This window comes from Nuphar pumila, chromosome 17, assembly GCF_984573655.1.
Source record: "Nuphar pumila chromosome 17, dmNupPumi1.hap1.1, whole genome shotgun sequence".
NCBI lineage: Eukaryota > Viridiplantae > Streptophyta > Magnoliopsida > Nymphaeales > Nymphaeaceae > Nuphar > Nuphar pumila.
In genome coordinates this window covers 67,161,598-67,189,596 of record NC_143265.1, presented here as the reverse complement: position 1 = coordinate 67,189,596, position 27,999 = coordinate 67,161,598, and the positions used below count along the sequence as shown (strand labels likewise).

Sequence of the window (27,999 nt, the reverse complement as noted above, 5' to 3'; positions counted from 1 at the left end):
TATTCTTTTCTTTTTCGTCTCCTTCTGTTTGCCGAAGGGCTGGCAGGAGTTCGATGGCTCCCTGCCGTGCCCTCCTCCTTTCTCTCTGCGTTCGCCGGAAGGCCGGCGGCCCCCTGCCGCGTCCTTCTCCTCTCTCTGCGTTCACCGGAAGAAAAGTCGGGAGCATTTTTTTGTCCAAAAATTGGACACAAATGACCCTGGGTGCGTTGACCGCACCCAGGGTCACGTTGATCACACCAGGTGCCGCACCCGCATCACGTCACGTCGACGCGGGTGCGGCACCCAGTTTGCCGAGTCCCTGTGACATAGTCCATATGCACTTGTAGCTTGATGACCTATTATCAGTTGTATCTGTAAAGAATCAATCACGAACCAAAGTGTCCACTAATATCAAGTAAACAATACACAAGTGTTCTCCAAGGAACACACCCACAAAGGGGTACTCGTAAGAAGGCTCAGTATAAAGGAATAATATTTTTATTGAATCATCAAAATATCCATATGCACTTGTAGCTTGATGACCTACTATCAGTTGTATCTGTAAAGAGTCAATCAATCACAAACTATGTCACAGGGACTCTCCAACTAGGTGCTGCACCCGCACCCGCACCCGCACCTGCACCCGATGTGGTCAACCTGACCCTAGGTGCAATCAACACACCCAGGGTCACAGGGTCATTTATGTCTAACTTTTGGACTTTATATATATATATATATATATATTTAATTTTTTATATTTTTGCCGCACCTCCGCACCCAAGTTTTTTTAAAGTGCCACACCCCCGCACCCGCACCCATGTGACATAGATCACGAACCAAAGTGTCCACTAATATCAAGTGAACAACACACAAGTGTTCTCTAAGGTATACTCTTACAAAGCCTACAAAAGGGTACTCACAAGAAGGCTCAATATAAAGGAATAATATTTTTATTGAATCATCATAGGTATGCAAAATGGATACTTTACAAAGAGGGGAAGACCCCTATATATACACAAGAGAGGAGAGGAGAGAGGGTTAAGACAGCCAAAATAAAGAGACAGAGAGTGACCATTCCCAATGGCTAGAAATCTAGCCATTGGGAGCTTAGTCAACTTAGGTTGACTAAGTCCAAAAATGTCAAAAATAAAAGAAAGAAAAAAGAATATAAATATATATATATATATATACATGTATATGTATATATTATAGTATATACATGTATATACAGTTTTATGTGTACAATACAATTTAACAGTATCTGGGCATTTTTTGAGGCCTGGACCTCAGTCAACAAGGAACAAAAAGAAACTATGCCTACTCATGGACATTCACTTCACCAGCTAGTGACTATAAATAGGGATGCCAACTGTACATGTTTGTGTCGAACATGTGACTGACCTGAATATGTTTAATTGGGTTTAATAGCACAATATACTTCTGAATCTGTATATGGATTGGTTTTGGTATCACATGATAAAATCTAACCACATTTGAACTCAGATTTGGTTTTAGATAGCAACAGCTCGGATCTTTATGATTTTAAATGCTTACCTGTGAAAACACATGTTTTACATTTAAAATTTTAAACCATTCCAAGAAAATGCAATGTGTCTCACATTTGTGGGTGCAATAAATACACCAAGACCATTTGGTATTGTCATTGTTCTTTTAAAAGCTTTGGCCACTTGTAGATGTGTGCCCCAGGTGGAATAAATGCAAAAAGAAACACTTTTGGAGAGTGCATGTCCTTGTGTCCATTTATTTTTCTTTTTACTATAATAAGTTTTATAATTGACATTGACACAAAAACCTCTTTTTTGGATGCAAACTTAATCCTATTAGTTAGAGTGTTTTGGTCGGATTTGGATTTTAGTGTAAAAACTGGACTGGAAATCGGTTGGATTGATTTTACATCAATCTCTGACTCTGATTCTGAATTTGATTAGAGGAAACTGGATTTGGTATTGCCAACATCTGAACTGAATCTGACCTGTTAACATCTCTATACATAAATCATCTCTTACTAGCGTTTTTATTCTCCTTGTAGTTGCACTTCAATTCTTATTATTTCCTTTATGATGAACTAAGTATACTTTTTATTTATTTATTTTTTGTTTCATAAGATTGGTGGAAAAACTCAATGGTTCAAACCCCTAAACCATACTGGCTTCTACCTTGTAGGTGTCTATTTTATTTGTTATTCTTCATTAAGGTTTGCAGGTTTCTTTCAAAAGAATTTCTAATGTGTCCGGAGCTTGTTTGAGATACAAAGCTGCAACCTGTTAATGAATTGCTATGAAAACACCCTTCTGTGAAGTTGATCAGAAAGGAAGTATAAAAATTAAAGTATAATGTGCTGGAAAACTTGGTATGCACACACTCTCTCTCCTAACACATCAGAAAAATATCATGAACTTATTTGGGAAATAAAAATTTTATTTAGTATAAAAAATATGACAGCATTCAGATGGATGATGAGGAGTCATCCAAAGGGGTCTAATCCTCCCAGTCATAATAGTTTATGCAACTAAACTTGCAACATGTGCCCAAACCCTTCTAGTCTAGATATTTTCCTTTCTAATACAATCATTCACCCACAAACTCAGAAGTGGGATCACGATGCCAAATTCAGCCACCATTTCTGCCCTTGACGACATTTGCTTCCTTCCAAATTCATCCTGTAGGATAAGTTGCTGAATAGATAGTTTAACCTCCCAAGTTATTGTCCAATCATTCCATGCTAGGCGGAATAGCTTTCATGCAAATGGACTAGAGAGAGTTTATCAGTTGCCTCTTCAGCTGCCAAGCACATCGGGTAGGAACTAGCTAAGGAGGATCCATTGGCTGAATATTTTGAGTTAAGACCCTTTCCAATGATACTACCATGGACGTGGCTGCCCGTTAGTTAGGACCTGTAACCTGTAGTGCCTTTTGTGGAAAAGGCAACATGAAGGGTTCCACTAAGGATTGATAACACAAAATGGATTTGCTTCAAAGCCAGCCAATGCATCCTCCAAACCTGATAAACTGTAACCTGATAAACTTTAACGTGCTAGACATAGGTTTAGACGTACCCCCTTCCAAATTTCTTTCTGGGTAGAAAGCCTCCTACGATTAGAATCCAAACCTGGTCTTTGATCCAGCAATCAGCCAACTGCATCTCCCTATTCCTTGATAACAAAAATATGGCAGGAAAGTAAATGGTAAAGGACAATCAGTGCACCATTTGTGATACCAGAATCTGATATTGACACCAGTTCTCAACTTTATCCCTAATCTTTCTAGTGCTTCTAAAACCTGTATCCAACCATTCCGAATACCTGAAAATGATTTCTAACAGTTGTGGCTGGTTCATGCAAGAGGTAATCCTTGAAAGGAAGGACAACCAGTGATTTTCATGGTATAATATCCAAAACCACATCATTAAGAAGACTGCATTGATTAGGTTGAATCTAATAATGCCCAACAATTCTTGTGTGCAAGAACAAAGATGATAGCCTTTACAATCATGCTGATTTTTCAAAAGAGGGATGATATAACCAGCTCAAACTCTTCTTCACCTTATTTAAAATGTGTTACGAACCACCCCGGATCCGATCCAGAGGAGTCACCCGAACTAGAGTCCCACTCAGGCTAGGACTATGCGAAGAGACCAGAGGCGCTACCCAGCTTGGAGTCTTACTCAGGATAGGATTGTGCAGGTCGACCAGCCTAGAGTCCCATCTAGACTGGGACGGCCTTTGTGTTCTTTTATCTGTTTGCCCTTTTGTATTCTATAAATATGTGTATGTAGCTTAGATAAAATTTAATGAAGTTTATTAATAGATTTCTCTAAGCTTTGTTTTTGGTTCATGTTCTATGAGGGAACGTGTTTCTCCCTCGTCTCTCTTCTATGTCTGTTATCGACCCGAAGGGAAGGCCTTTTCTCCCTCCCTTGTCGTCGACTCTCCATTCACCTCACGCTTCCTTGTGCTGCCGACCAGGAGAGACTACTCTCTCTCTCCTCCCAACGCTGCATGCTCATCTTGCTCATGGTGTGCACCTCTCTTTGGAGTCATGTCTCACGTCCGATTCATTGGAATTCATATGATCGTCCTTGGGAGTTCATATCCTAACATTGGTATCAGAGCAAGGCTTTTCGCGGGATCAAGAATGATGGATTTGTGTTCTTAGAGGCAGATCAAGATTTTTTTCCGCAATAGCAAGGGACCATGCCCTTCTTGAATCTGTTTATGTTTCTTTAATCACGTTGATTAAAAACGTCGAAGAATCCGAAATTCACCCAACCGATGGATGAGATTGACGAGCACATCTATAATCTTGAGAGAAGCCTGGATCGTCTCGAGAGCACGGTAGATGAAGGCATTTTTCCACCGGCCAGACCTGGACGACTTTTGCCTGCACGGACGATTGGAATCACCTGCAGTGTAGAAGCACAATCGATGCCCTTCTCCTTGCAATACGGGAGCCAGGCTGACGGAGGTGTTGTCGTGGGCTGGATCATACCCAACGACCCCTTGTCGGCCAAGGCCGCCTGGCACGACCCTCACTTGCCTTCACGATCGTACGAGTCGGCCCTTGGAGAGACGACACTCTCCCTCCCTCAAACCGCTGTAGCCTGCAATGTGTCCCCCTGCCCGAACACACGTTCCCTTTTGCGCTGCGAACCTGCAACGTGTCCCCCCGCCCGGACATGCGCCTCCCACTAGCCCCGTGACTGCCGCATGTCTTCCTGCCCGATCACGTGCCTCCCTCTTCTGTTGTCTCCTTTGTGTATGCATCTCCTTCCTGAGTTATGCCTCACGTTTTGCTGGATTTTTGTAGGATCGTCCACCTAGCCAGTGGCCTGACCATCGACAAGGGAATGGTTGACGAGCATGACCCCTTCTTGTCGGAGGAAGCTTGCCCGACACTCTCCCCTTTCCCGTTCATCTCTTTGCTTCCCACATCCCTGCACGCCCCGAGCCCAGTTGCGACGGAGCCCACTTGTTGAAGGAGACGAATCGCTGACAGAGCCCTTGCCGATCCTGCCAGAGCCATCTCCCGCTATTGTTGCGATCGTTTGACGACCATGATCCTCGTCTCAGCTAATCACGAACTCGTTGCCACCCATGACGGACCGGCGGTCGACAGTGGATTGGCCAATGATCAACCATTGGCGAGAATCCACCGGTCGGCTTTCCCCTTCCTAACGGAGGCGACATCAGCTTAAGCGGCGTCGTGATGGTGGGGGGCGTATATGTTCCCAACATGAGAGGTTGGACCCTCGATGCTCTAAAAAGTCAAACCAATTCATCATTATTGCTATTATTCAACCCGGTCTTAATGAAAGTCAGACCAGTTTTCACCAATGTCAAACTGGTTCGGGGCTGGTTCAGGCCGGTTCTTGGATCCGAAATTTCATTCCGCCACCCGCAGCTCCAAACCAACCCCAACCATGGTTGTATCTCAGTCAGATTGACCCATTTTCTGTCCCAAACCCATTAAATCTTACCCACAATGATCCAAATAACCCAAATCTCTATTTAAGTCAAATGGATCCTTACTCAATCTATTACCTATCCATGCTCCAACTCAATCCATGATCCAAAATTAACCCTAACCTTAACCCCACCCCGTCCATATCTAAACCAAGATCGGACCCGGGCCTTACATGTCACAAGACCCAATCTCATCAGGGCATGTGGGAAAACCATGCACCTAGTGTTTGACCCCAGAAGTGACAAGGATCGATTGCGGCAACAGTTTCCAGAGAGTTCTCGCCTTGTGGACAAGGAGAGTTTGAGTGAGGGTGGATTGTTACGGACCTTCCTAGATTTGACCCTGACTTAATCCAGATCCACCCAAGACACCCAGTTTGACAAGGGCTGCAAGATGCCCTTTCCTATTTAGATTATTAATTTTGGTATTTTATTTCTTTTAGTACTCTTTGGTAGACTCTATAAATAAGTATTATTATTCTTGATTAATTATAAATAAAATTAGTGAACTAATTTATTTTTTGTTCTCCCAGTTCTTGAGCCCTAGTCCTAGAAGGAACACCTTTTCTTCCTCTCCTCTTTCATGTTTTCTTCAGCAGCGGCCCACCCAGAGGGATTAATATTCTCCCTTTGACTTGATGTTGGCCCTATCTGACGCAGAGTCTAGCCAGATCGAGAACAAATCCATCTCTTTCCCTGCTTTTCCTTGGCGCAAAGCCTTCTCGAGGCCGGATTTGTAGAAACCGTCTCTCCCTTAGGGTCGGGTTTCTAACATTGGTATTAGAGCAGGTCTGTTTCGGGACCCCAAAGTCACTCTCTCAACTGTATGGGCCTTCACCAACAAGGGCTCAAGCCCTTCACGGCTCCTCATGATAGATCCAACTGCAACCAATGGTGATCTGCACCTCAGGATCTCTCATCCTATCATTCCAAATTTCCAAGGAGATCACATCGGCATCAGGTTCTTCGATTTTCGTACTTCCAAATTATTTTTTGAATCATTAGAATCCGACCACCGGTGACCTCGATCCAAATTTCGGAAGTCATTTCAAAATTTTGCCTATTTTTAGGAGGATTCGGCCCAAGCCTGCTCTTATTCTGGTCTTAAAAAATTCATCTCGGTCCTCTGATAGTCCCAAAAAACTCATCTTAGTTAGCCTTACTTGTCCTAGACCGAACCTAATTTACATATCGAAAAAATCATATCTCAATCTGTAGATATCATCGTTTTACCGAAACTTATCAGATCCAACATTTGGATCCTGACAACCTAACGGTTTTAAACTTCAAAAAATTCCCTATGCTTGATCCTAAGCTCTAAAATCCTGAAAATTTTACCATAGTTAACCATGTCTATTAGCTTTCAAACCCAACTTACAACTCTAAAAAATTTGTCTAGATTGCTGAGATCTGGTTCGATCTTTGAACCCGGTCTAAAACCAGAAAACTGAACTAAACCTGTAATTGGCTCATCCTAGAAATAAATTATTTTTGATCATTTAAAAATCCTAAAAAATCTAGAAAAAAATTGTTGTGCATACCTGAGACCTCTGACCAAAAGACCAAGTCCAGAGTCGGCCTTAAAACCTAGCGTAGTGTCAGAGTCAGGGGGCCACCTAGTTCACTGGAGATCCAGACCGCACGTATGCACCATCTAGCGTGCTTTCAAAGCATTTTTTTGGCCAATTCGTGCATTGTCTGCTTATGGGGGCTGCCCCAAACGACTCCTAAGGATTTCTTACGCCGCGAAACCGATTGACATCGCAAAATTTATTCCCATTCGCTTGTAGGTCGGCACACATCGCAATCAACTCTCCTGCGGTACTGTAGCATGGCACTATAGTGCAGTACCCAGTCCAGCACAATAGAATCATGATTCCTGTCAATCGGTGAGAAATTTTGCGGCATGGTTTGTTCCATTGGATTCAAAATTAAATTTCCTAGCCAATCATGTGAGCCGCAACCTCAAATTTGGTACGTATTGTGCGCAAAACGCAAAAAACTCAAAACTGGACCTTCGAGCATAGACGCTGAAATACTCCAACTCATTTACTACATAAAGGAGTGTCGTGATTCAGGGAGGAGCATAAAAGGTTCAAGATGGATCTTGTTGAGATGACACAAGGGCCAACCCAAATGGAGCAACACATTGGCAGGGTTGAATGCAAGCTTATCAATACCAAATATCCGTTGAATGTTGTAGCGATTGAACTGAAATTAACTGCCCACAAGATGTTCAATGACGTGCGAGAAAGGCCTGTAAAGAAACGGCTTTGAATACATTAGGTTCAATAATGAACCAATACACATGCACATGAAGTGCGGATATACCCACTAAAGGGGAAAATACAAGCACATAATGTGCTAACACATAAACCCACGAAAGGGACAAAAATGCCTATAAGGCATAAGTTAATATTATTGAAGAGAAGAAGGGTGTAACACCCATTACAATGGAGCAAAAACTCCTCCAAGAAGTAATAAAAATACAAGGGGGAAAGCCCCTATTTATAAGCCTTTGAGGAGCCACATAGGGGGCTCCCAAAGGAGTCGTTGGGAGCCCCCAACGACTCTTTTGGGGAGTCCTCCAATGTGGTGCAAACCACAAAAAATAAATTTAGAAAAATAAAAAAGGGAAAATAAAGAGAGAAAATACAATCATATTCCAAAATGGAATATGCGTAAAATGACTAAACTACCCCTATGGCTAATATAGAAAAATATATATTTTATATATATAATTAGGATGATACATATACATATATACCATATATGTATATGTATCATCTTTTATATATATATATAAAATATATCTAATTACAATAATTGATGAGTACATTTTAACAAGGCCTACCAAGTGCACCGAAGCAGATTTCGAAGTTTTGCGGCCTAAAAAATTATGGGGAGTGTTGTGCACACCCAAAACCGGGTGGAGATTTTATGCAAGGGCTAAAAAATGTAATGGGCAAGTGTTCGACGAAATGCTCGAACCGCTTGCCATAGTTGCTACGGGTGACTCTACATCAACCATTGTGAGGACAATCACGTTCGATATAGACCCGTGTGAAGGGATGGAAGAAGGCATGGCTACCTCTCAATGGCTGCTGCGGGTGCACCGAAACACATCAAGAGCTCGATTCAGTTGTGGTCTAAATGAGTGTTGATCTAACCTTGTTGATTGTTGCCTCTACTAAGCATCAAGATTAATTAGTGAAAGTCATCACCCATTCAACATTCGACTGGCATGACCCTACCCTCTTGTAGCTCATGCTTACCACCGGTCGTAAGCAGGTTGTGATCTATGTCACAGGGATTCGGCTAGCAGGGTGTCGCACCCGCGTCGACGCGACTCGACGCAGGTGCGGGTGCGGCACCGGGTGCGGTCAACCCGATCCTGGGTGCGTTGACTGCACCCAGGATCATTTAGGTCCATTTTGTTTTTGGATTTTTTTTTTTTTAAAATTGCCCTATCAAATGTGCTGCGAAAATTTAAAAAAAAAAATCTACTGACAGCTGCTGCTCCTGCCTTTTCAATCCTGATCCTTCTTTTTCGTAAAGGATTTTCCCTCTCCATAATAAATGATAATGATGGTGGTAGCCTTGGTGATCCTTTCTTTTCGTAAAGGATTTTCTCTCTCCATAATAAATGATAATGATGGTGGTAGCCTTGCTGATCCTTTTTTTTCGTAAAGGATTTTCTCTCTCCATAATAAATGATAATGATGGTGGTAGCCTTGGTTGCTATTAGTATTCACTGTTCTCCTGATGAGATGGGTGCGCTATCGTGCAGCTGTATATAAAATGAAATTTGAAAAAAACCCGCGTCGGGGAAACCCCCGGACCCCCTTATATATATATATATATATATATATATATATATATATATATATATATATATATATATATATATATATATATATATACATTTTTGCCCCTGCCGCACCCCCCCACCCGAGTTTTTTGGAGGTGCCGAATCCCCGCACCCGCACCCGCACCCATGTGACATAGGTTATGATGATTGTGTTTCAGTGTTTTTGTAGAGCCCCCACACGGCCAACATGCTCTTGCGTTGTTGTAGCGTCTTGTGCTCATGCGCTCTTGCATTGTCACAATGCTCAGCCGCCTGTACGTCCTTGCATTATTGTTATTCCCTATGCTCATGCATCTCTGACACCAATCCTCACCCTACTATAGTTGTAGGCCTTCGCTGCAACAAGTTGCAGTTGAGGCTACAACTACCTTATGCACGCTATGTGTTCAAGGAGATACTTTGTACAATTAACAGGCCATTACTTGAGCACCATCTGAGCTGCCACTTAGTTGGCTCACAACAGGGGAATATCCTACCTTGGTATTTAATCCAGGAGAAGAGGAAGATGATCAATTGCTAGACCGGTTTCCAGCTCTCGACTTGAGGTCAAGGCGAGTTTGAGAGGAATGGATTGTTAAGACCACCTCACATTCGATCAAGAGAAACCGCCTGATCCAGAGGAGCCACCCAACTTAGAGTCCCACTCATCTGAGCTGCCACTTAGTTGGCTCACGGTGAAGGAGGAATATCCTACCTTGGTATTTAATCCAGGAGGGGAGGAAGATGATCAGTTGCTAGACCAGTTTCTAGTTCTCGCCTTGAGTGCAAAGCGAAATTGAGAGGAGTGGATTGTTACGAACCGCCCTAGATTCGATCCAGAAAAATTGCTTCAGGATCTGATCCAGAGGAGCCGGCCGGCTTAGAGTCCCACTCGGGCTAGGACTGTGCGAAGAAACCAGAGGAGCGCCCAACATGGAGTCCTACCCAGGCTAGGACTGTGCAGGTCGACCAACCTAGAGTCCCATCTAAGTTGTGATGCCCCTTGTGTTCCTTTACCTGTTTGCTCTTTTATATTCTATAAATATGTGTACTTAGCATGGATAATTTTTAATAAAGTTTATTCAGAGATTTCTCTAAGTTTCGTTCTTGGTTTGTGTTCTTATTCTTTAAGAGAACGTGTTTGTCCTTCGCCTTTTTTCCATGTCCATTATCGACCCGAAGGGAATGCTTTTTGTCTCTCCCTTGTCGTTGACCTCCCATACACCTCACGCTTTCCTGTGTAGCCGACCAGGAGAGATAACTCTCTCTCTCTCTCCCCAACGCTGCACACCCCTCTTGCTCATTGTGCACGCCTCTTTGGAGCTGTGCCTCATGTCCAGTTCGCTGGAATTCGTAGGATCGTCCTCCTTGGGTGTTCGGATCCTAACAAAATGCAATATAACAATATGAGCTAGGATGGTATATTATTCAATACATACCTTACAAGGTGGTACTTTGCAAGTAATACAAAATAGGCAGACCCATAGTGAACTTGATAATGGATTCTGTGAACAATGAATTTCTCTCAATATGAACTCCTGCAAAAACATCAAAATGAGAGCAAAAATTTAAGCACCCAGAAATTGGAAGAGATCCCAAGTCCCCAACACACATCCAGAAATCTTTGAGCCAGCCTACCCAGTGCTTTTATATGTCATTAGGCTACATTCCTCATTATTTACCTTTATGCCCAAGGTGACAGCAGACATTTTTATTATGGACCATGTCCTCTAGATTTGTTTTATAGTTGCTTCACCTAAACATGTTGCAAAATGAGAGGCGGAACACCTGGCAGCTTTTCCTCCTTAATCATTTTCCTTGTATTGATTTCCTCATGATGAGCTGAATATTAAACAGTGGCAATTTGTGATTATGATCGTTATTTAGGTCTTATTTTTAATTTTTCTGTTAACCCCCGTTGTAGGTGGCACATGTCTGTCACACCAATTATAAGTGGCATCTTGTGATTTGCAGCAAATATAGAATCTTGTTGTGACTATCCTTTTCCAGGGTTTCTTATATAAGTCATTCGTTAACGTTCTTCATATTTCTTTATTATTTGTCTGTTCTGTCTTTGTGTCCTCTTTCAATCTTTTCTCCTTATTCATCATTTTATTTCTTCTAATTTCTTTTTAATATTTTATGTCTTTTCTACATCATCCAGATCTGCTGACATCAACTGATCCCCTACTACTTCGATCCATCTTCTTCTCCCTTTTTTTCCCTCCATTTCTTCTTTCTTCCCTCTTTTTCTTCCATCTTTCTTCCTCTGTTTTTGTTCCTTTTATTTGTTCATTTCCTTTCTTGTGTTGCAGACCTGGTGATGTCACTGATAACACGATACACCAGTGAATTGTTTCACAGCTAACATCAGCTCACCTTCTAGGTGATGCCAGCAGGTTTTTTGGTACAATAGATCTTTCAATCATGGCTTGAGTTTTGAAGCTTCATTTATTATATGCATTTGCTGGCATCTTGAACATAAGTCCTTTTGCATCCACCTTGATGTCAATCCAAAATATGGCTCCCACATGGTTTGTGGGAGCTACTCCCTCTCCTTATGATATTAGGGCTACATTTTTAACAGTAATAAGGGTGATACGAGAGAGAGAGAGAGAGAGAGAGAGAGAGATCCCAAGTAGAGAGAGAGATCCCAAGTAGAGAGAGAGATCCCAAGTAAATCTAATGGGAAATCACCACCTTCATGAACTATGGCAATTCCCAGGATCATAATCGCAGATCTAATAAGTATCAAGACTTACATAATAGATACAAATAACTAAAAATGTGGTTTTAAATCTTCATGAAAGGATTATAATTTCTCAAGCAATCAGCACATCACACATTACAAAAATGCTAGGAACCAAAAAGAAATGACATGTACATAAAAGTTTGGAGCCAACTCATGGTCTCCTGTGTAATGAAAATTTTCTTTTCAATGTTAGCAACTTTTTTTCTTTAGGGTTTTCGTAATGTCAACATGTTGGGTGATGCACAATGTTACAGACCCACACGTGCTCTAGGTCCGACCCATCTAGGACCCACCCAACTGGGATTGTGCAGAGAGAGAGAGAGAGAGAGAGAGAGAGAGAGAGAGAGAGAGAGAGAGAGAGTCCCCACTTCTTCCAGGACTCTCTAAGAAACCCGCCCAACTGGAGTCTCGCCTAACTGGGTTTGCGTAGAGAGAAAGAGTCCCCACTTCTTCCAGGACTCTCTAAGAAACCCACCCAACCTGGAGTCTTGCCTAGGCTGGGACTCTGGTGGGATGCCCCCTTGAAATCTCATCCATGGTGGGATTGTTGATGTACTTTTACTTATTTGTCTTTCTGAGTTTCTACAAGTAGGCACGTATAATTTAGTTTATTCTTTAATGAGATTTATTGAGTGTTCCTCTAAATTCGTTCTGGTTGTATGATTGCTCTCTGAGGGAACAATTTTTCTCCCTTACCTACCCGCAATCGCCGACTAGTCGAGAACGTGTTTCTCCCTTCCAGCCTCGCCCTTTCCCGTCCACCTCTTATCCTGCGCCAGCTAGGAGAGACACATCTCTCTCTCAGGCGGTTTCCACTCTGGTCGTGTCCCTGCCCGGAGACACGCCCAACCCCCATGCACCCCTCTCTTCCTCCCTGGCTGTGCGACACACCCTGCCTGCCTCACGTCTGCCTGATCGTGTCCTCCTTCCTGTGATGCGCCCGACCACGCTCTGCTCGCTGCAGCGTGTCTGACACCTACCCAGACACGCCACCCGTCCACTGTTGTACTGTTGCTGCCTCGCCCCTGCAGCTGCTACCGCACCCTCTGGTGTTGCTGCTGCAGCAACCCTGCCATGGTCTCAGATCCCGCTGGCCCTTAGCCGTGCAGGTGCAGTTTCTTTTTGAGGTTTGATCCGCACTCCGCAAGCACAGGCCGCAGGACCAACCCCTTTGGGGATTGGGTCCTTGTAATGAAGTATGCGGAATTACAAGCTTAAGATGCAAAAGCATCAACCAAGTCCAATAATGGACAAATACAAATTCACAATAAGCACATAAGCAAGAAGTCCACAAAGGGACAATACAAAAAGCCTTAAAAGGCAAAGCCAACAAGTAAAGAATAAATATTATTGAAGGAGACTTGTGAAAATACATTAGAAGAACAAAGGGGAACACCCCCCTATCTATGCCACACAGACTCTTCTAACAGGGCACCGCACCCGCACCCAGGTGGGTGCGACACTTGGACACAGCTTCCTTTGTATTTGCTGAAGTCCACCACACTAAGGTTCATTTCTATCATAAAGTAGATTCAGTTAACCCTAATCAAGTCCATTTTTATCTATATTATATATATATATCCTCCCCGCACCCAAGTTTTTTTAAAACGCCTCATCGCTGCATCCGCACCCGTACCCGTACCTATGTGACATAGCCCTCTATTTATACACAAAAATGAGAGTGGAGGAGACCATTGGGAGCTCCCCTCATAGAGTCGTTGGGGGAGCTCCCAACGGTCATATTTATGACGTTGGAGCCCCAACGACTCCATGAGTGGGGACCCAAATGCTACAAACAAAAAAGAAAATAAAAAGAAAAAAAATACATAAAAAGAAATACAAAAAATAGACTAAGAAAATAGTTGTTTCTAGAAAACAACTATTAGTACATGTGAAAAGACGAAAATGCCCCTATCGGGCAAACTCAAACTATATATATTAACAGTCCTGACACACAATATGCAACAAGATGACACAAGATGCATAGGGTATATGTCTAGAGTTATGAGCATTGCCAAACTAAGATGAATGGGTGTGATACAAGAGGTTTAACTGTTCACAATAGAAGAAAAAAATGAGGAACAATTTACATTAGTTTAGCCTTACTATTAACAAACCTAATAAAGGAATATATATGTCGAGAGGGCTACAAGGAGAGGAGGATATATGACTTCAAGAATAGTGAGAGGTTACATGGAATAAGGACTATGATGATGTTGATAATACCAATACAGTTGTCATTCAATTCAAGCATAACAACTTGGCCAGTGCTTTGATTATTTGCACTATCATCACAACTTGCCATTAAATCCCTTTAAAACACTTTCATTATATTTACGCAAGGGATATTGTAATTCATGAAAAATTTTGGAAGGCCTTTACATCTGATACGTTGAATGTTTCCTTGCTAGGGTTCCTCTTGAATGAATGATCTTTCAGTTGGAAGCTATGAAAGCCATTCTGCCAACATAAGTGCAGTTGATACGTATGTTAAGAAAAAAGAAAAAAAAGATGAAATCCAGTGAAATCCTACTAGTGCAACATGGTAACCTGGCTCAGTTAGGTTAGCTGGAGGCATGTACTGTGGATATGAAAAAACTGCTTATAGGTAGCTTATAAATAAACCTATCTGAATCAAAACCGAGTCTCTATTATATATATGGTTGGGCTAGAGTTGTATGATGCAAACCCAACCTAAACCTGATACGACCACTAATAATGCTAGTGCATAAGAATAAGATACTTTGCTTGAAAGGGACTTTGACTTCAGATTCTATGATGACATCTTATATTGAGTGAAAGCTTGTCAACTTCCTTGGGCATCTGTTTGTCTATGGAACTGCTAGTGGCCATGCTGCCATGCTATATAGCAGATGTCTGTGTTTGGTGACAATTAATATTTGTTGCATTGTCCTTTAGCTCTCTATGTGTGTGTGTGCATCTATGGTACCTGGACACACCATTTTGCCCTCCATACCCGTGTTGACACGTGTGTCCCCATGTGGACAAACGTCGACACTGGGACACAAGTTTGTATTCAGTTTATAATTTATAATCATATTTTCAGTTTATAACTTTATATTTTCAGTATATAATATATATTTTTTATATAGCATATATATTTAGATTATATTCAGTTTATTTTGAATTTATTTTGTATTTATGTGATATATATCACTATCAACCATATCACCAAATACATATAAAAATATCGCCTGGAACAAAATATTGCAATAATAACACGATATTTTTTGAGAAAAATTTTAAGTCTGCATTTTCTATTTTTTTGTTTCTTTTATATTTTAAAACCTTTAAAACATGTTTCTTTATATTTTTGAAAGAAAAATAATGCAAACTTATTATTTTCTTAGTTTTTTTGTTGTTATTTATATTTTTTTAATTTTTTAAACTCCCAAGATATTCTCCAGATTTATCAACTTTTAAAAATCTCTCTGAAAAATACCCTTGCCGAGAAATTACCTTTGACGATACAAGTGACTATATATATATATATATATATATATATATATATATATATATATATATATATATATATATATATATATATATATATAGCCGTGTCCCCGTACCACAATTTTTTGAATTGCCATGTCGTATCCTCCCGTACCCTTACCCAGGTGACATAGGTGTGCATGTGTCAGTTGTCCATTTTCTATCTCAGAAAGTAAGAAGTATATCATGTCAATATGTATCTTGACACAGGTGGTGGGTTCACTTTAGAAAGATGCATATATGGATGGTTCTTAAGAAAATACTTGTAAGTAAACATTTTGATCTGAGTGTCATATTAACAGTCACTTTCCAATCCATCGGGAAAACAAAATCCAACAAATCACCCTGCTCACCGTCAGTCATGAACTTCCTCCAAACCACATCTCAGCCATCAGGTTCACACAAGCAGTGCCATTAATTGTATCTATAGTCGACTAAAGTTGGCATAAACACATCTAATGGGAATTCACCCATCCAGGTGTCATGATGAGAAGGAATGGGGTTACCATTTCCAAAATTTGCTCAAATGTTCTTTGAAGGCTGCCAAAGACTTAAGCCACCCATTTTGATTTATGGCTAGAAATTCCCTTTGACTCCGAATGCTAGCTCCTCAATCTGTAGACAGGCCCACCACCAGTCCTTATGGTGAAGCAACCATAGCACTTGAAGAGAGGCCACATTCATCAGTTCATCCATATTGATCAATTTTTTCTTGGAATCATCAAAATGAAAAAAAAACATATGGATCAATATATATTTCTATTGATATTTTCTAAAGGTTGATGGAAGGGCTTGATGTGCATTTTGAAAAGTTTTGTTAGCATAAAAATTAAGAATCTTCTTACATCATTGGAAAACATTTTGGCTAGTTTGCATCTATATTTTGTTCTAAAATGCATTTTGGTCCCCTGGAGGTAGTATTGCTCCTAGGTGCTTATTGCATGTATTTTTTTTTTACTCGATGGAAAACTCGGTATAGTAGGTGGGCCCTGTGGATGGTATTTCTTTGTATGGTGAAAACTGAGTATAGTAGATGGATCTTGTGGAGAGTACTTGCATATTTGTATGGTAAAGGTGTTGGGCATATTCCTTATTTATGTCCATTAACAGTTACATTAATATTGTGATATAAATTAAGCAAATCTGAATGTACATTCTATCTTCCAGTTTGGGACTTACTGAGTTTTTGTTTTTGTGCAGCTAAAAACATATCCCAATATCAACTTTGTTGCCCTTATATTGGGTCCTGAAAGCAGTACGAAAAAGCGGCTTGAAGAGGTAAATTTGATGTATATTGCTGCTAGGGTGTTTGAATAGATATTCTGTGACATGCCTCAGTGAAGTTTTTGGTTTGCTATTTAGTCCAAATGCTGTTCGAAAATTATTTTATGAGGTATGGTTCCTTTTAATATTGTCTCATGTTTTGTTTATTAATCAGGAAACTGGAGCCAAGATACAAATTCATGGTATCAAAGTTGACACAGGAGAGAAGGTAGTGTTTAATCAATACAAGTTTGTTGATGCATCCTTCATACCACATTTATGTGCTTGAAATGGATAAATTTGCTTTCTTCTTTTGAATATTTGTAAATTTCCATTCTGTCTTGCTTATACTGAAGACATTTTGACGTGATAGCCTTGGTCTACACTAATTATATATGTATTGTCATATTATCATTCTTTCCTGTCTATTTTGTTTCTATGATTTTGGTCTGCTTCTTTTTTTATTCAGGAAATCAAACATTTGTCTGTCTTATTTCGATGGAATTAGAAATAAATAAATAAACAAATTATATATATATATATGTGTGTGTGTGTGTGTGTGTGTGTCGTACTATTGGAGAAAACTTTGTAGAATAAGATGGAGGTGGAAGTGAAGCCTCAACAGTTGAGAAAGCAGGGAGGTCATTGACATCCCTTCTATTAGAATCCCTTATATAAGGTGTCTTGCTTTACTTTACAATGCACATGTTTTATAATTGTACATGCAGCAAATTTTACATAAAACACCATTGGCTACAAGACTGTTATTGATCATGTAATCAGCTGTATAAAACACCTATGCCACCTGGGGCAAAATGATTGAACTTCCCCTAATGGACAACAAAATTATAAACTGCCAGGAACATCCAGAATGACCCCTCTGCCTAGAATTACTAGCAGCCTCACCAAAATTGTACATGCGTGACAGCCATGGACAATTTGTTATTCAAAATCCAACTTCGAGAAGTGGGGGTCTTTCATGATTTGTTCACTGTTAATGAATGAGGCTGAACTTCATGATCTTCCACCTTTTTCCTGCACAAAATGCTGGTCTGGCTGATGCACTTACTTTTGCCAAGATGAACAGGATTCATAGCTGTGGATACAGCACTTCCATTATCACAATAGAAAAATTGATCGTGTAAGAGATTTCTGTGATATGTTTAGTAGATTCCTAATCCATGACATCTCAGCAGTAACAGAAGCCATGGCTATATACTATGCTTCTGTGCCAGGCTAGGAACTATTCTATGCTTTCTACTGCTTGAAAAAACTAGACAGTAGATTCTGTCCCAAAAATGCACAATAGCCCATGATAGTAGACGTAGTTCTAGTCCAGTCAACATCAGAACAAGCAACTGCTGTGAGTTGCAACCCATACTTTCTTCAGAAGATATCTTATAGCTAATCGCAGTCAATTCCAAGCCTCATCCTAAACAAATAGGTGGCCATCTAAATTCATGACTTACTACCCATGGGAAAAGTTGGGGCTTTTTCGTAATCAACACAGCTATTGAAGACTCTAGGGCCTCTAGAGTCAAGAACATGCTCAAGTTTTCTTCGAGTCCTTCTTGCTTCATAGGAAGTTCTAAATTGGATACAGGAGAATATCAACTTTATATGCAATGAATATTTCTTTCTTGAGGGAGCCAATTTGCATGTGTCCTCATGTTAGGATTTGCTATTTTAGGACTTGAATATTTGTAGCAATATAACTTGGTTGTGTCCACAGTTACAGAAGCTCCCTAAGGCCTCAGAAACATGCTTCTTAGGAAGTGCACTTCAAAAGTATGAACTACATGATTCCTAAGCTTTAGGGGGAACATGCTTTCAAAAATGGGAAGCTGGATTCCCCAATACAGAAAATGAGTCTCCTTATTCTTCGAGGTGTGCATCCCTTGGTACAGGACCATGCTTCCCTTTTAAAAAATCATGCTTTCCCTATAAAACTTGTTGTGATGAGTATTTTTTTGGTAAAATCTGCAAGAATATGTCCTAAGTGGAGTATTTTTGGGTTTCTATTTAATGCAGTCGATTTTAGTCACAATCTAGCTGGAATCTAGCGATGCCAGTTGTTGTCTCAATCTAACCTCGTAGATGTGTTCAGCATGCTGGATTTAGTGGGTTCGATGAAAAAACATGTTTTTTAGTAGGGAGAAATCAGGGAATTTACAACAGTTGAGTTTTACATTGCCAGAAAAACCCGTACACAGGTCGGATTCCGGCAATTCAGAAGCAGGTTCTCACAGATTACATCCATAGGGTTGATTAGACCAAAAAACCAAAAAATAATGGAAGTAGCTAAGTCGTTTGTGCATACAAACAATTGTAGCAACCTTTAACCTAGTATTTTTTGTTCAAAGCTGAAAGAATGTGTTCTAAGTAGAGCAAATGCTTCATGGATTTTAAACACTCTCTTATCATCCTCTTCGTCTTGCTTTTTGCACCCACTTATTGCTCTAGCAACTATGGTTCTGAACTTTTAGATTCCATAATTTCTTTTTCAGAGGATGCCTACTGCAGTATGCGTTGACTTGATTTGGAATCACTTTTGGAAGGTCAACTAGTACTAAAATTTAAATTCTCCAACCACATGCCTTTTAATAAATTCATTTTGTGTAAAGATCAATCATTATGGAGGAAGATTGACTTGTAAAGCCGAGCCCATATTGTTGGGGCAAGACATGTGAAGTGAGACCATATATTGGAATAACTTAACAACGATGATATCTTCCTTTCTTACCATGTATTCTACATATCACTGAAACTATAGTTTTCTTCTTTTCTTTTAATTTTGTATGTGAATAACTTGTCATGATGTCATCTTTTCCATCATTATTCCATGCCATGACCATTATTCGGCGTTTTGTTCATCACGGTTTGTCCTTTTCCATTTTTCATCACCATTGTCATATCAGGATTTTTTATGTAACATGTTAAACACCTCTTAGACTCTTTATTAGCTTGGCATGATGTTCTGTAACTTTTTGCTTAGTTTTAACATTTCCATATTTACACTTTTTGTGTCAGTCGCTGCTCGCTTTCACTATCCCTGCTCTCTTTCTTACTGAAAACACCTAATCTTGTTTCTGCAATATCCATTCACTTCTATCCTTGAACACCTTGATCCCACGATTGCTTTAATTATTTTCTCAGTTTCTCAAATCACTTCTGTTTTATCTATATTCACTTTGTGTTCAGAATCATCATATTTTTCATGGTAAAATTTTACAATCTGAACCCTTCAATTTTAAATGCATTATTCTCTTCATGGCTGTAATTCTTACACATTTCTTTATTTTTTGCCCTCAACTTTCTGAAGAAATAAAAATGATCATGTTTATTTTCTGTTATTTTTTGCTTTGGTCATCATTGCATGCCATAATGTTCTCAACTTGTGCCTTCATCTTTGGCCTTTGTCATCATGATCTGTTGGGCATGCCATAATCATTATACTTGTACCATTATGTCTTTGTATATGTCATCTCATGCTATCATCATCTCCATCAGATGATCCCATAATCTCGTGCCATCACTATTTTGTCTTTCTACATCAAGGGTTTTTTTTTTATTTTTTGAAAATGAAAAACAGGGGAATTTTTAATCTCTACCTTATTCGTTCAACTCTTTCTAAAGTATTACCTGCAATCCTGAAGATTATCTTACAGATTTTTTGCTTTTCAGCATTTTGTAGAAATTAAACAAGACTCTTTCTTTTCTTTTCTACATGCAGTGTATCTCATATTCCACCATGTCTATCTTCCCGTAAAAACTGAAAGGCCCCTTTGTCAATGTGTTCTAATTTTTCCATTTATGTATTCGTCCATCTCGCATCTTGCTTTTTTTTTTTCTGAGGCTAACTGGATGCCCTACACATTGCTAAATCAGCCAAGTTTTCCAATTTATTTGCTCTGTGCATACGAATGATGGTCTTTTTTCTAGTTTCAGTCATTGCATTTTAATAGCAAAAAATTTCACGTTTCAGTAGTCTCTGTAAAAATCATGGACATGCACACGTGCGTGTGTGCACATGTAATTGCAATTTAAAACCTCTCAGAATCCCAAACATTTTGAAGATATTTCATCATTAGTTTCCCTAGGGTGTTGAATCTTCTTTAGAAGTTTTTAGAATGTGATAATTGCTATCATGCAAACAATTATTAGAGATATTTCTGGGACTTGCTGCTCCTGAGAGAGAGAGAGAGAGAGAGAGAGAGAGAGTCTGGTAAAGTTGTAATGTTGAACCTTCTCTAACATCTTTGTGGGATTTTTTTTATGCTGTAAATGGTTGTGCATTTCTTGAATTTGGTCCCATTAGAAATCAGTTGCTTTTGTCAAATTATTATTTTTTTTGAAGGAAAACCAAAGACTTTGATCCTTCTGTCTCATGCTTATAGTTACATCTTGTTTTAATAATCATTGTTTGGTTCGGTGCTAGAATGAGTCGCTAAAGGTAATCGAACAATCATATTCAGTTTCACGATACATTGCTAGGTGGAAGTCAACCAATCAGATGAAATTGAAGCTCAGGGTGCTTATGAAGAATTATACGTGCATGTATCTGCAGAGACATATGAGAAAGTTGATGAAGCTGTTGCTTTAGTTGAATTGCTGGTCACCCCAGTATCTGTAAGTTATCCATGCTCTATTGCTTCTCCTTTTACCACCTTTATAGGAGGCTTACTTGGCTCCCTTTTTCTTACTCCACAAAACTAGGGAAAATCTGCTTCTACGACAGATTCAGTTTCAGTTTCTGGAGATGTTACTGCATTGGATCAAAATCAAGTGGCAGCTGCTGGATATATGATGCCAATGGCAGCTGGTAACGTGGGGATACAGCCTGGTCCTCCACCAGGTCCATATCGGCCATATCCTGGACCTTGGCAGCCACCTAATTTATACATGTTCCCAGTCCCTTCCTATGCTTTTACTCCAAGCATGATACCTGCGGCCAATGTCCCCCCAAGATTTCCACCATCCACCATTACTCCTTTCAATGTGCCTCCATTGTTGAGGGCTGGTCCTCCTGCTCCATCAGGTCTAAAGCTGCATCTATTTCATAATAGACCACAACCTCCACTTCCAATTTTGCTGCGCCCTTATGCACGTGAATTAAGACCACAGAATCAAATGGGACTTCCCAGCCATCAACAACCCCAACCATTTGCCACTGCAATATATCGACCAAACACAGTTCTGCCTTCAATTTTTCCAGCTGGGCAATCCCTGTCAGCTCAACCTGTGGGGATGCCAGTTCCAACCGCACCACCACCTGTGCGACCATCCTTTATGAGACCAAATCCGCCCATGACTAATGGACCACTACCTAGCCGACCTCTTCCTGGAAACCCTCATGGATGGTCAGGAGCACCGGCAAGGCTGCCAAATATGATTCCTATGGCTCCACGCATGATGCCAGAGTCACCAAGTCCCATTCCTTCTTTTACTCAACCTTTACCTCCAATGGCAAACATTATGCCAGTAGCACCAGTCCAACGTCCGGCAGAAGCACAAACATTTTCTTCACCCTCTTCTGTTGGGAAGTTTGCTGTTCAGTCGCATGCACAAATGCTGGTGCCACCAACCACATCACAGTTCCCTCCTGGTTCTGCAGTAGTGCAGCCTTCAGCTCCGTTGGGGTTAAGGCCAACACAGTCACCTTTGCCCGGACCTGCATCAGCACCAGCATTGCTTCTCACGCCATCAACTGCACTAGGCCCATTGCCTGCACGAGCATCAGGACCTGCACAAGTTACTGCATCATTTGCACCTGTAGCGTCTCCACAGCCAACGTTTACACCTACTCCAGTATCATCAACTGCATCTCAGATTCCTTCACAAATGTCACCATCTCTGGCACGACCTCCAGCACCACCAATACTATCTTCACCAGCTGCAACATCTATGCAACCTGGATTGGCACAAGCATCAGCACCTGCACCAGGACCCATCCCACCGGTTTCAACTGGACTAGGATTGCCGCAGGGGCCGATAGCATCTCCGCGACCAGTTGCTGTGCCACTTGTTTCTGTTTCAGGAAGCTTTCCAAACTTGCCTTCCTCAAACATTTTTGCTGTATTGCCGAAACCCCAACGCCCTAGCTCTAGTGACTTTACTTTTCAACCCCAGAAACCTCAATCATCAACTTCACAAAGTGAGACAAGACCAAGCATCCAACCAGCTCCAAACACTTCGTCGAGGCCACCTGCTCCTCAAGCTCCATCCTTCAGGCCAGCAGTACAAAATCTTCCACAATCAGGAGGGATTCATGGATTTCCAAGGCCACACATTCCAGTACCTAACCAAGCAATCCTTCACACACCTTCACAGGTTGCTGGCTTTGGAGGTAACCCTAACATTGCCCCACCCCCACCCTTCATCAACTCCCTTGGGCCACATAGGCTTCTGAATCCAGTCTCGCAGATGGCACCACCAAACATGGAAGGATCGCAGTCATCGAATATACCATTGCTGCTGCTTGGTTCTGTGCCTGTTCGTCCAGGTATTCCACAGCAAATACGGCACACACAGATGCCTGTGACTCAGCCAGCAGGCTTCATGGTTACAAACCAGCAAACAAGTAAAAGCCTTGGCTATTTGCCGACAAAACAAGCATCAAGCCCGTCAGGTATTAACCAGATATATGATCCTTTCTCTCCCACACCGGTTTCATCAAGTCAAGCGCAGCAGGGAAGCAATGTGTCCAAGGCGGGAATTGAGAACAGACAACCAGAAACTGATGCTGAGTACGAGGATTTGATGGCTTCAGTTGGTGTAAAGTGATTTTGGTCTGTGCAACTCTAGGACAGTGACATGAATCCAATACTTGTCACCTTCAAAAGCCTGACCGGTTTAACCTGTCATATAAATAGCTCCCATGTGGTAAAAAATTTTGTGAAAAGGGGGAAATTTAGTCAAGTACCTTGACTCTTGACTTATGTGTACCTTTCAACAGTTGAGTTACCTATAGGCCAGTCTTTGGTGGTTTTTCTTTTTGGTGTTTTATGCTAGCAATTCAATTATGAATTGGTAGGTGGATCTTTGAAGAGATGAAAGCATGTTTACATGCCTATCGTTTTGTCATTCAAATCAGCAAGAGTTTGAGATGGCTCATGGCATGATGGTATAGTATATCATTGTTTATACAGGGCACACATATACATCGCACATGGAACATAGTATCACGTTCAAACGAAGTAAGTTTTACCCTCTCTCTCCAAAAAGGGCCGCATCCTTTGACATAGGATGGGTTCCATCCTATGTCCAAGTGAAGCTACGATCAGTCCATATACAGGTGAAAATGTGGACCAAGCCTAACCGTTTGGACAGCTAGGATCGAATTTAGGATGGAACCCATCCTATGCCAAATGATGGGATCTGTATTGTCTCTTGCTGAGATCATTCCATTTTATGGTATGAAAACGTAGGAACTCTCACCCTGAAACAAGAAATGTATCGCATCTTTCCATTTTTTTTTTCTTCTTTATTTCGTGGGGGAAATCGATGCTTGGTCTGCTGACCTGCCGGGATGAAAAGTCCTGTGAGTTATGGTCACCATGCCTGCAGCCTGCTCCATTTGCTCAACATGGAGCTGCTGGCAACGGAGCACACCCCGAGTATCGAACTCTGTCCTTCAGCTTGAAGGCCTTAAGCCAATCCACTTGGCCAGCTAAATAGTGACCTTGTGGGCTGTTTCCATCTTGAGATAAAGATTTTTCGAACAAAACGAGAATTGAACAGAAAGGGCTTCAGTGAAATTATCATTTCCTGTAATTAGATCCAGCAAAACAGACTTGAAAACAGAACCTTCGGCTTACATAAGACGGTGGAGGAAGAATGAATTTACAGGAGAGACAATCTGAAACTTCAAATTGAAGCACCAGATCTGAGCACCTTCTCCAGTTTCTCAGCCTTGGCATAATCCTTGTCTGTTAAAGGGCCAGCCGGAAAAGCTGTGATCTCAACCACCAGATGTGGAGTAGGAAGTTCATCAAACAAGGCCCGCACGTTGTTACAGCAAACAGTTTCACCATGAGCACTCTCCCTCCTAATCTGACACCCCTGTTGAATGCCCACACAGGTTAGTTTCTTTTTTAGTGAAATGAAAACAATATAATTCCCAATATTCAAGGGCAATGTTTCAGTGGTTTAGGAGTTCAGTTTCTCCAACACTGCTGATCAATGGGAAATATTAGCAACCCTTCATAAAGGATGGGGCCTCAATACCGAGATGATGGCCAGCACCAACCTCATCATTTTGTTCATATGCCCATGATGTATGAAGGATGAACTCCTTGCATAAGAGAAAACTATGAAGAATTAAGTTTAGCTCAGCTTTGCTTCTGGTTTATAGCTACTCTACCTTGTGGGAAGTGGCGTCAACGAAATGGTCATCTTCTGAAAGCAAGGAGGCGATTGCTTTAAGCAGACGACGGCCTTCTGATTTCGATGGAACCCTGTAACTCCTCTTCAGCGTACCCTTTGTTGTAGGATGCCATTTGCTCACTAGTTTCCTTCTCTTGTTTGCTTCCTCATCCTCTGTTTAACCATAAACAGACGGTACCAAGGATAAAGCACTCAAACTTTCAGGCACAGAAAACAGCCTACAAACAAGAAGATATCACTTTCACAAATTATACCCTTCATGGCCCCTATAGTGCCAACTGCCAATATGGGGAAACTGAAAAGAAAATAAGGGTTGATTTCTTAACAAAGGAGTTCAGTTAACAGAAGCATTCTTGTGGCACTTATGAGATGTGAATTAGGGAGGGTTGGTTGACAGAAATAAGAACCAGAGACTGAATCCTGATATATCCCAGAACAAAACGTTTTAGTTGTCCGTGAGATTGCATTGGCTGCTGCCGATCATTTGATCAGAGTGAAGTTTAGAGTGGGTTCTCTTGATTGACTATGAATCGCTTGAAAAGCAAATGTATTAATTTAGAAGCGAATCTGTTACAGGATCAAGTCAGATCGGCTTTGTTGGCTTGGAAAATGTGGTTCGAGGAATCATATGTGAAAGAAATTCGACATAAATTGATACCGACTCCTCATAATTTGGTAACTTCAACCTCATTCCCTTGTTTGGGTCACGAAATAGCCTATATCTACTAATCGCATAAGATGAAAAAAATACGTAAGTATGATGGGCCAAGGTGCCTTTTGATTAGTTTTAGTCCCTCCGATGCTGATAATGAAGTTCACACAGGGACCTCACAGGTTCGAAACCTACTGATGGGTCCCTTGCCGCAAGGTCGAAGCTGGGTGTACTCCCCCGGTGGGCAGGGCGACCTCAAGCGTTTTACTAACGGGAGACCAGCCAATGTGCGGTCAGCGATGAGGTTTTTTCCCCTTGGATTATCCAGGCAAAGAAAAAAAAAAAAAAGCTCACATACACACACGGCACAACTTGGGCAGAAACCATGTACCTGATTTCCCCATGAAGCTCTCAAGCCACCCAGTGAGCGGCACATCACTCCCTGAGTCTGCACATCAAGGAGTCATTTCCTAGAGGCTGTACCCCCAAACGATTGACACCAAAACAGAAAGAAAGAAAGAACCAAATGGAGGTATCCTGAGGAGAAAAAAAAGGGGGCATACCAGAAATGAGTGGGCTGCTCTGAGAGCCAGCCAATCCTGCCTTCAGCAGGGCATAGTAAATGCACAGTCTACCTGCCCACAGCACCGGCGTTTCTAGCAATGACGCCTGTGGAACACCCACATTTCTACTACTCCTGAAACAAAACCGCTGGTCCAGAGTGCTGCCAGTCTTGAGGGTGGTGTTCTCCAGAGAAGGAAACAGGGATTTGGTCAAGATGTTCGCAGGCACGTCCTTTCTTGGGAAAAGGGAAGAAAAGGGGATTTGGAGAGAAGAAGCCATCGGTAACGAGGGGTCAAGGTTGGGTCGCTTTGCCAAGGACGAGAAGAGGCAAGATGGGGATGGCAGCGAGGATCTTTTGTTGGAAGCTGCTTCAGGGAAAAAACGAAAAGAGTGGATACCACAATGGGAGGATTAGACCAATGAAAACGCCCATTTTATCAGTATATCCCAAAACACCCATAGTTCCATGATAGGTATATCCAGAAGAGACACGGATCCGAATCCAATTTCATGTGAAAAAAAAAAAAGATTCAGTATAAATTTTTTGTGTACCAAAGCACAATTTTTTTGTGTTTTGAGATCACGGGGTCCGTATCCTTCATCTTTGTGTAATGATGAAATGAACATTTGATGAAGGCCAAGTCAGGTGGCCCAAAAACTGTGTTTTGACTTATCACTTGATCCGTCTATTCCCTTTCGATTCCAATAATGCTTTTATCCATTTGAAGGGTCCATTCACATACACCAATGGAATTGGTGGGAAGAGATACAGAAAGATCTTATGGATGAGAACAGGTGATGGTAGACATCAAAGAATGATTTTTGGTCTGCTCTATGGTTAGAACTGGATCAAATCTAATTGTGAATTCTAATGGGAAGACCGTGCTTTCAACCCATCAGATCCAGCATGATCATAATGAATTTGGATCCGGATTCAACTCTGCTACGTTGGTTTTTGTTCAGTTCAGATCAATATTTGGTCATGTTCTATAATGTTTGGAATCAGATTTGAGCTTACTATGGCCCTGCCTTATATCTGACTTGTTTGCATCCCTAGTATTTGGAAGCCATGAAAATAATTCAAAATATTGTCTATTTTTTATATATTGAAACATTAGTGGCAATTCATCACGATATTATTGTGTTTTTTATAGTTTTTAATCTGTTAGTATTTTTTTGTTTATATTTGTTTTAAGGACACTTTTCTAGAAGTTTTTGCCGAAACGAATTTTTATATAACTTAAATTCTCGTGAGCTGGGGTTGAGGAAGGTTGTCATGATATATGGGAGAATCAATTTGGTTTTATGCCTAAAAGATCAACTATGAAAGCTATACATTTTCTTAGACAACTTATTGAGAGATATAGAAAGAGGAACAAAGATTTGTATATGGTTTTTATTGATTTAGAGAAGGCATACGATAGAGTACCTAGGGATGTTTTCTGGTAGACAATGATGAAGAAAGATGTTTCTCTCAAGTACATTAGTATAATTAAAGATATGTATGAAAGAGTAGTAACCAATGTCCGCACTTGTGGAGGGGTGACAACCAATTTTC

At 40.9% G+C, this 27,999-nt stretch overlaps 2 protein-coding genes across 3 annotated transcripts in view; one reads left to right on the top strand and one right to left on the bottom strand.

The window, feature by feature from the left end:
- Positions 1-23,911, top strand: part of LOC149812092 (uncharacterized) — a 28,004-nt gene extending 4,093 nt beyond the window's left edge. The window contains exons 6-9 of the mRNA XM_089992645.1: positions 16,778-16,855; positions 17,016-17,069; positions 21,335-21,469; positions 21,557-23,911. Coding sequence (XP_089848771.1) covers positions 16,778-16,855; positions 17,016-17,069; positions 21,335-21,469; positions 21,557-23,623 — 2,334 coding nt within the window. The 3' untranslated portion in view covers positions 23,624-23,911. The remainder of the gene's footprint in view (positions 1-16,777; positions 16,856-17,015; positions 17,070-21,334; positions 21,470-21,556) is intronic.
- Positions 23,912-24,591: 680 nt separating this feature from the next.
- Positions 24,592-26,827, bottom strand: LOC149812091 (uncharacterized). Of its 2 annotated transcripts, XM_089993347.1 has the most exons (4): positions 26,441-26,827; positions 26,269-26,325; positions 25,203-25,378; positions 24,592-24,901 (listed from the first exon to the last, which is right to left on the bottom strand). In XM_089993347.1, exons 1-4 carry the CDS (start codon positions 26,718-26,720, stop codon positions 24,707-24,709), a joined length of 708 nt encoding a protein of 235 aa, XP_089849473.1. In that variant the 5' UTR covers positions 26,721-26,827; the 3' UTR covers positions 24,592-24,706. The 2 variants fall into 2 exon arrangements, with proteins under 2 accessions (XP_089849473.1, XP_089849474.1); XM_089993348.1 differs by lacking the exon at positions 26,269-26,325.
- Between the last annotated feature and the right edge of the window lie 1,172 nt (positions 26,828-27,999).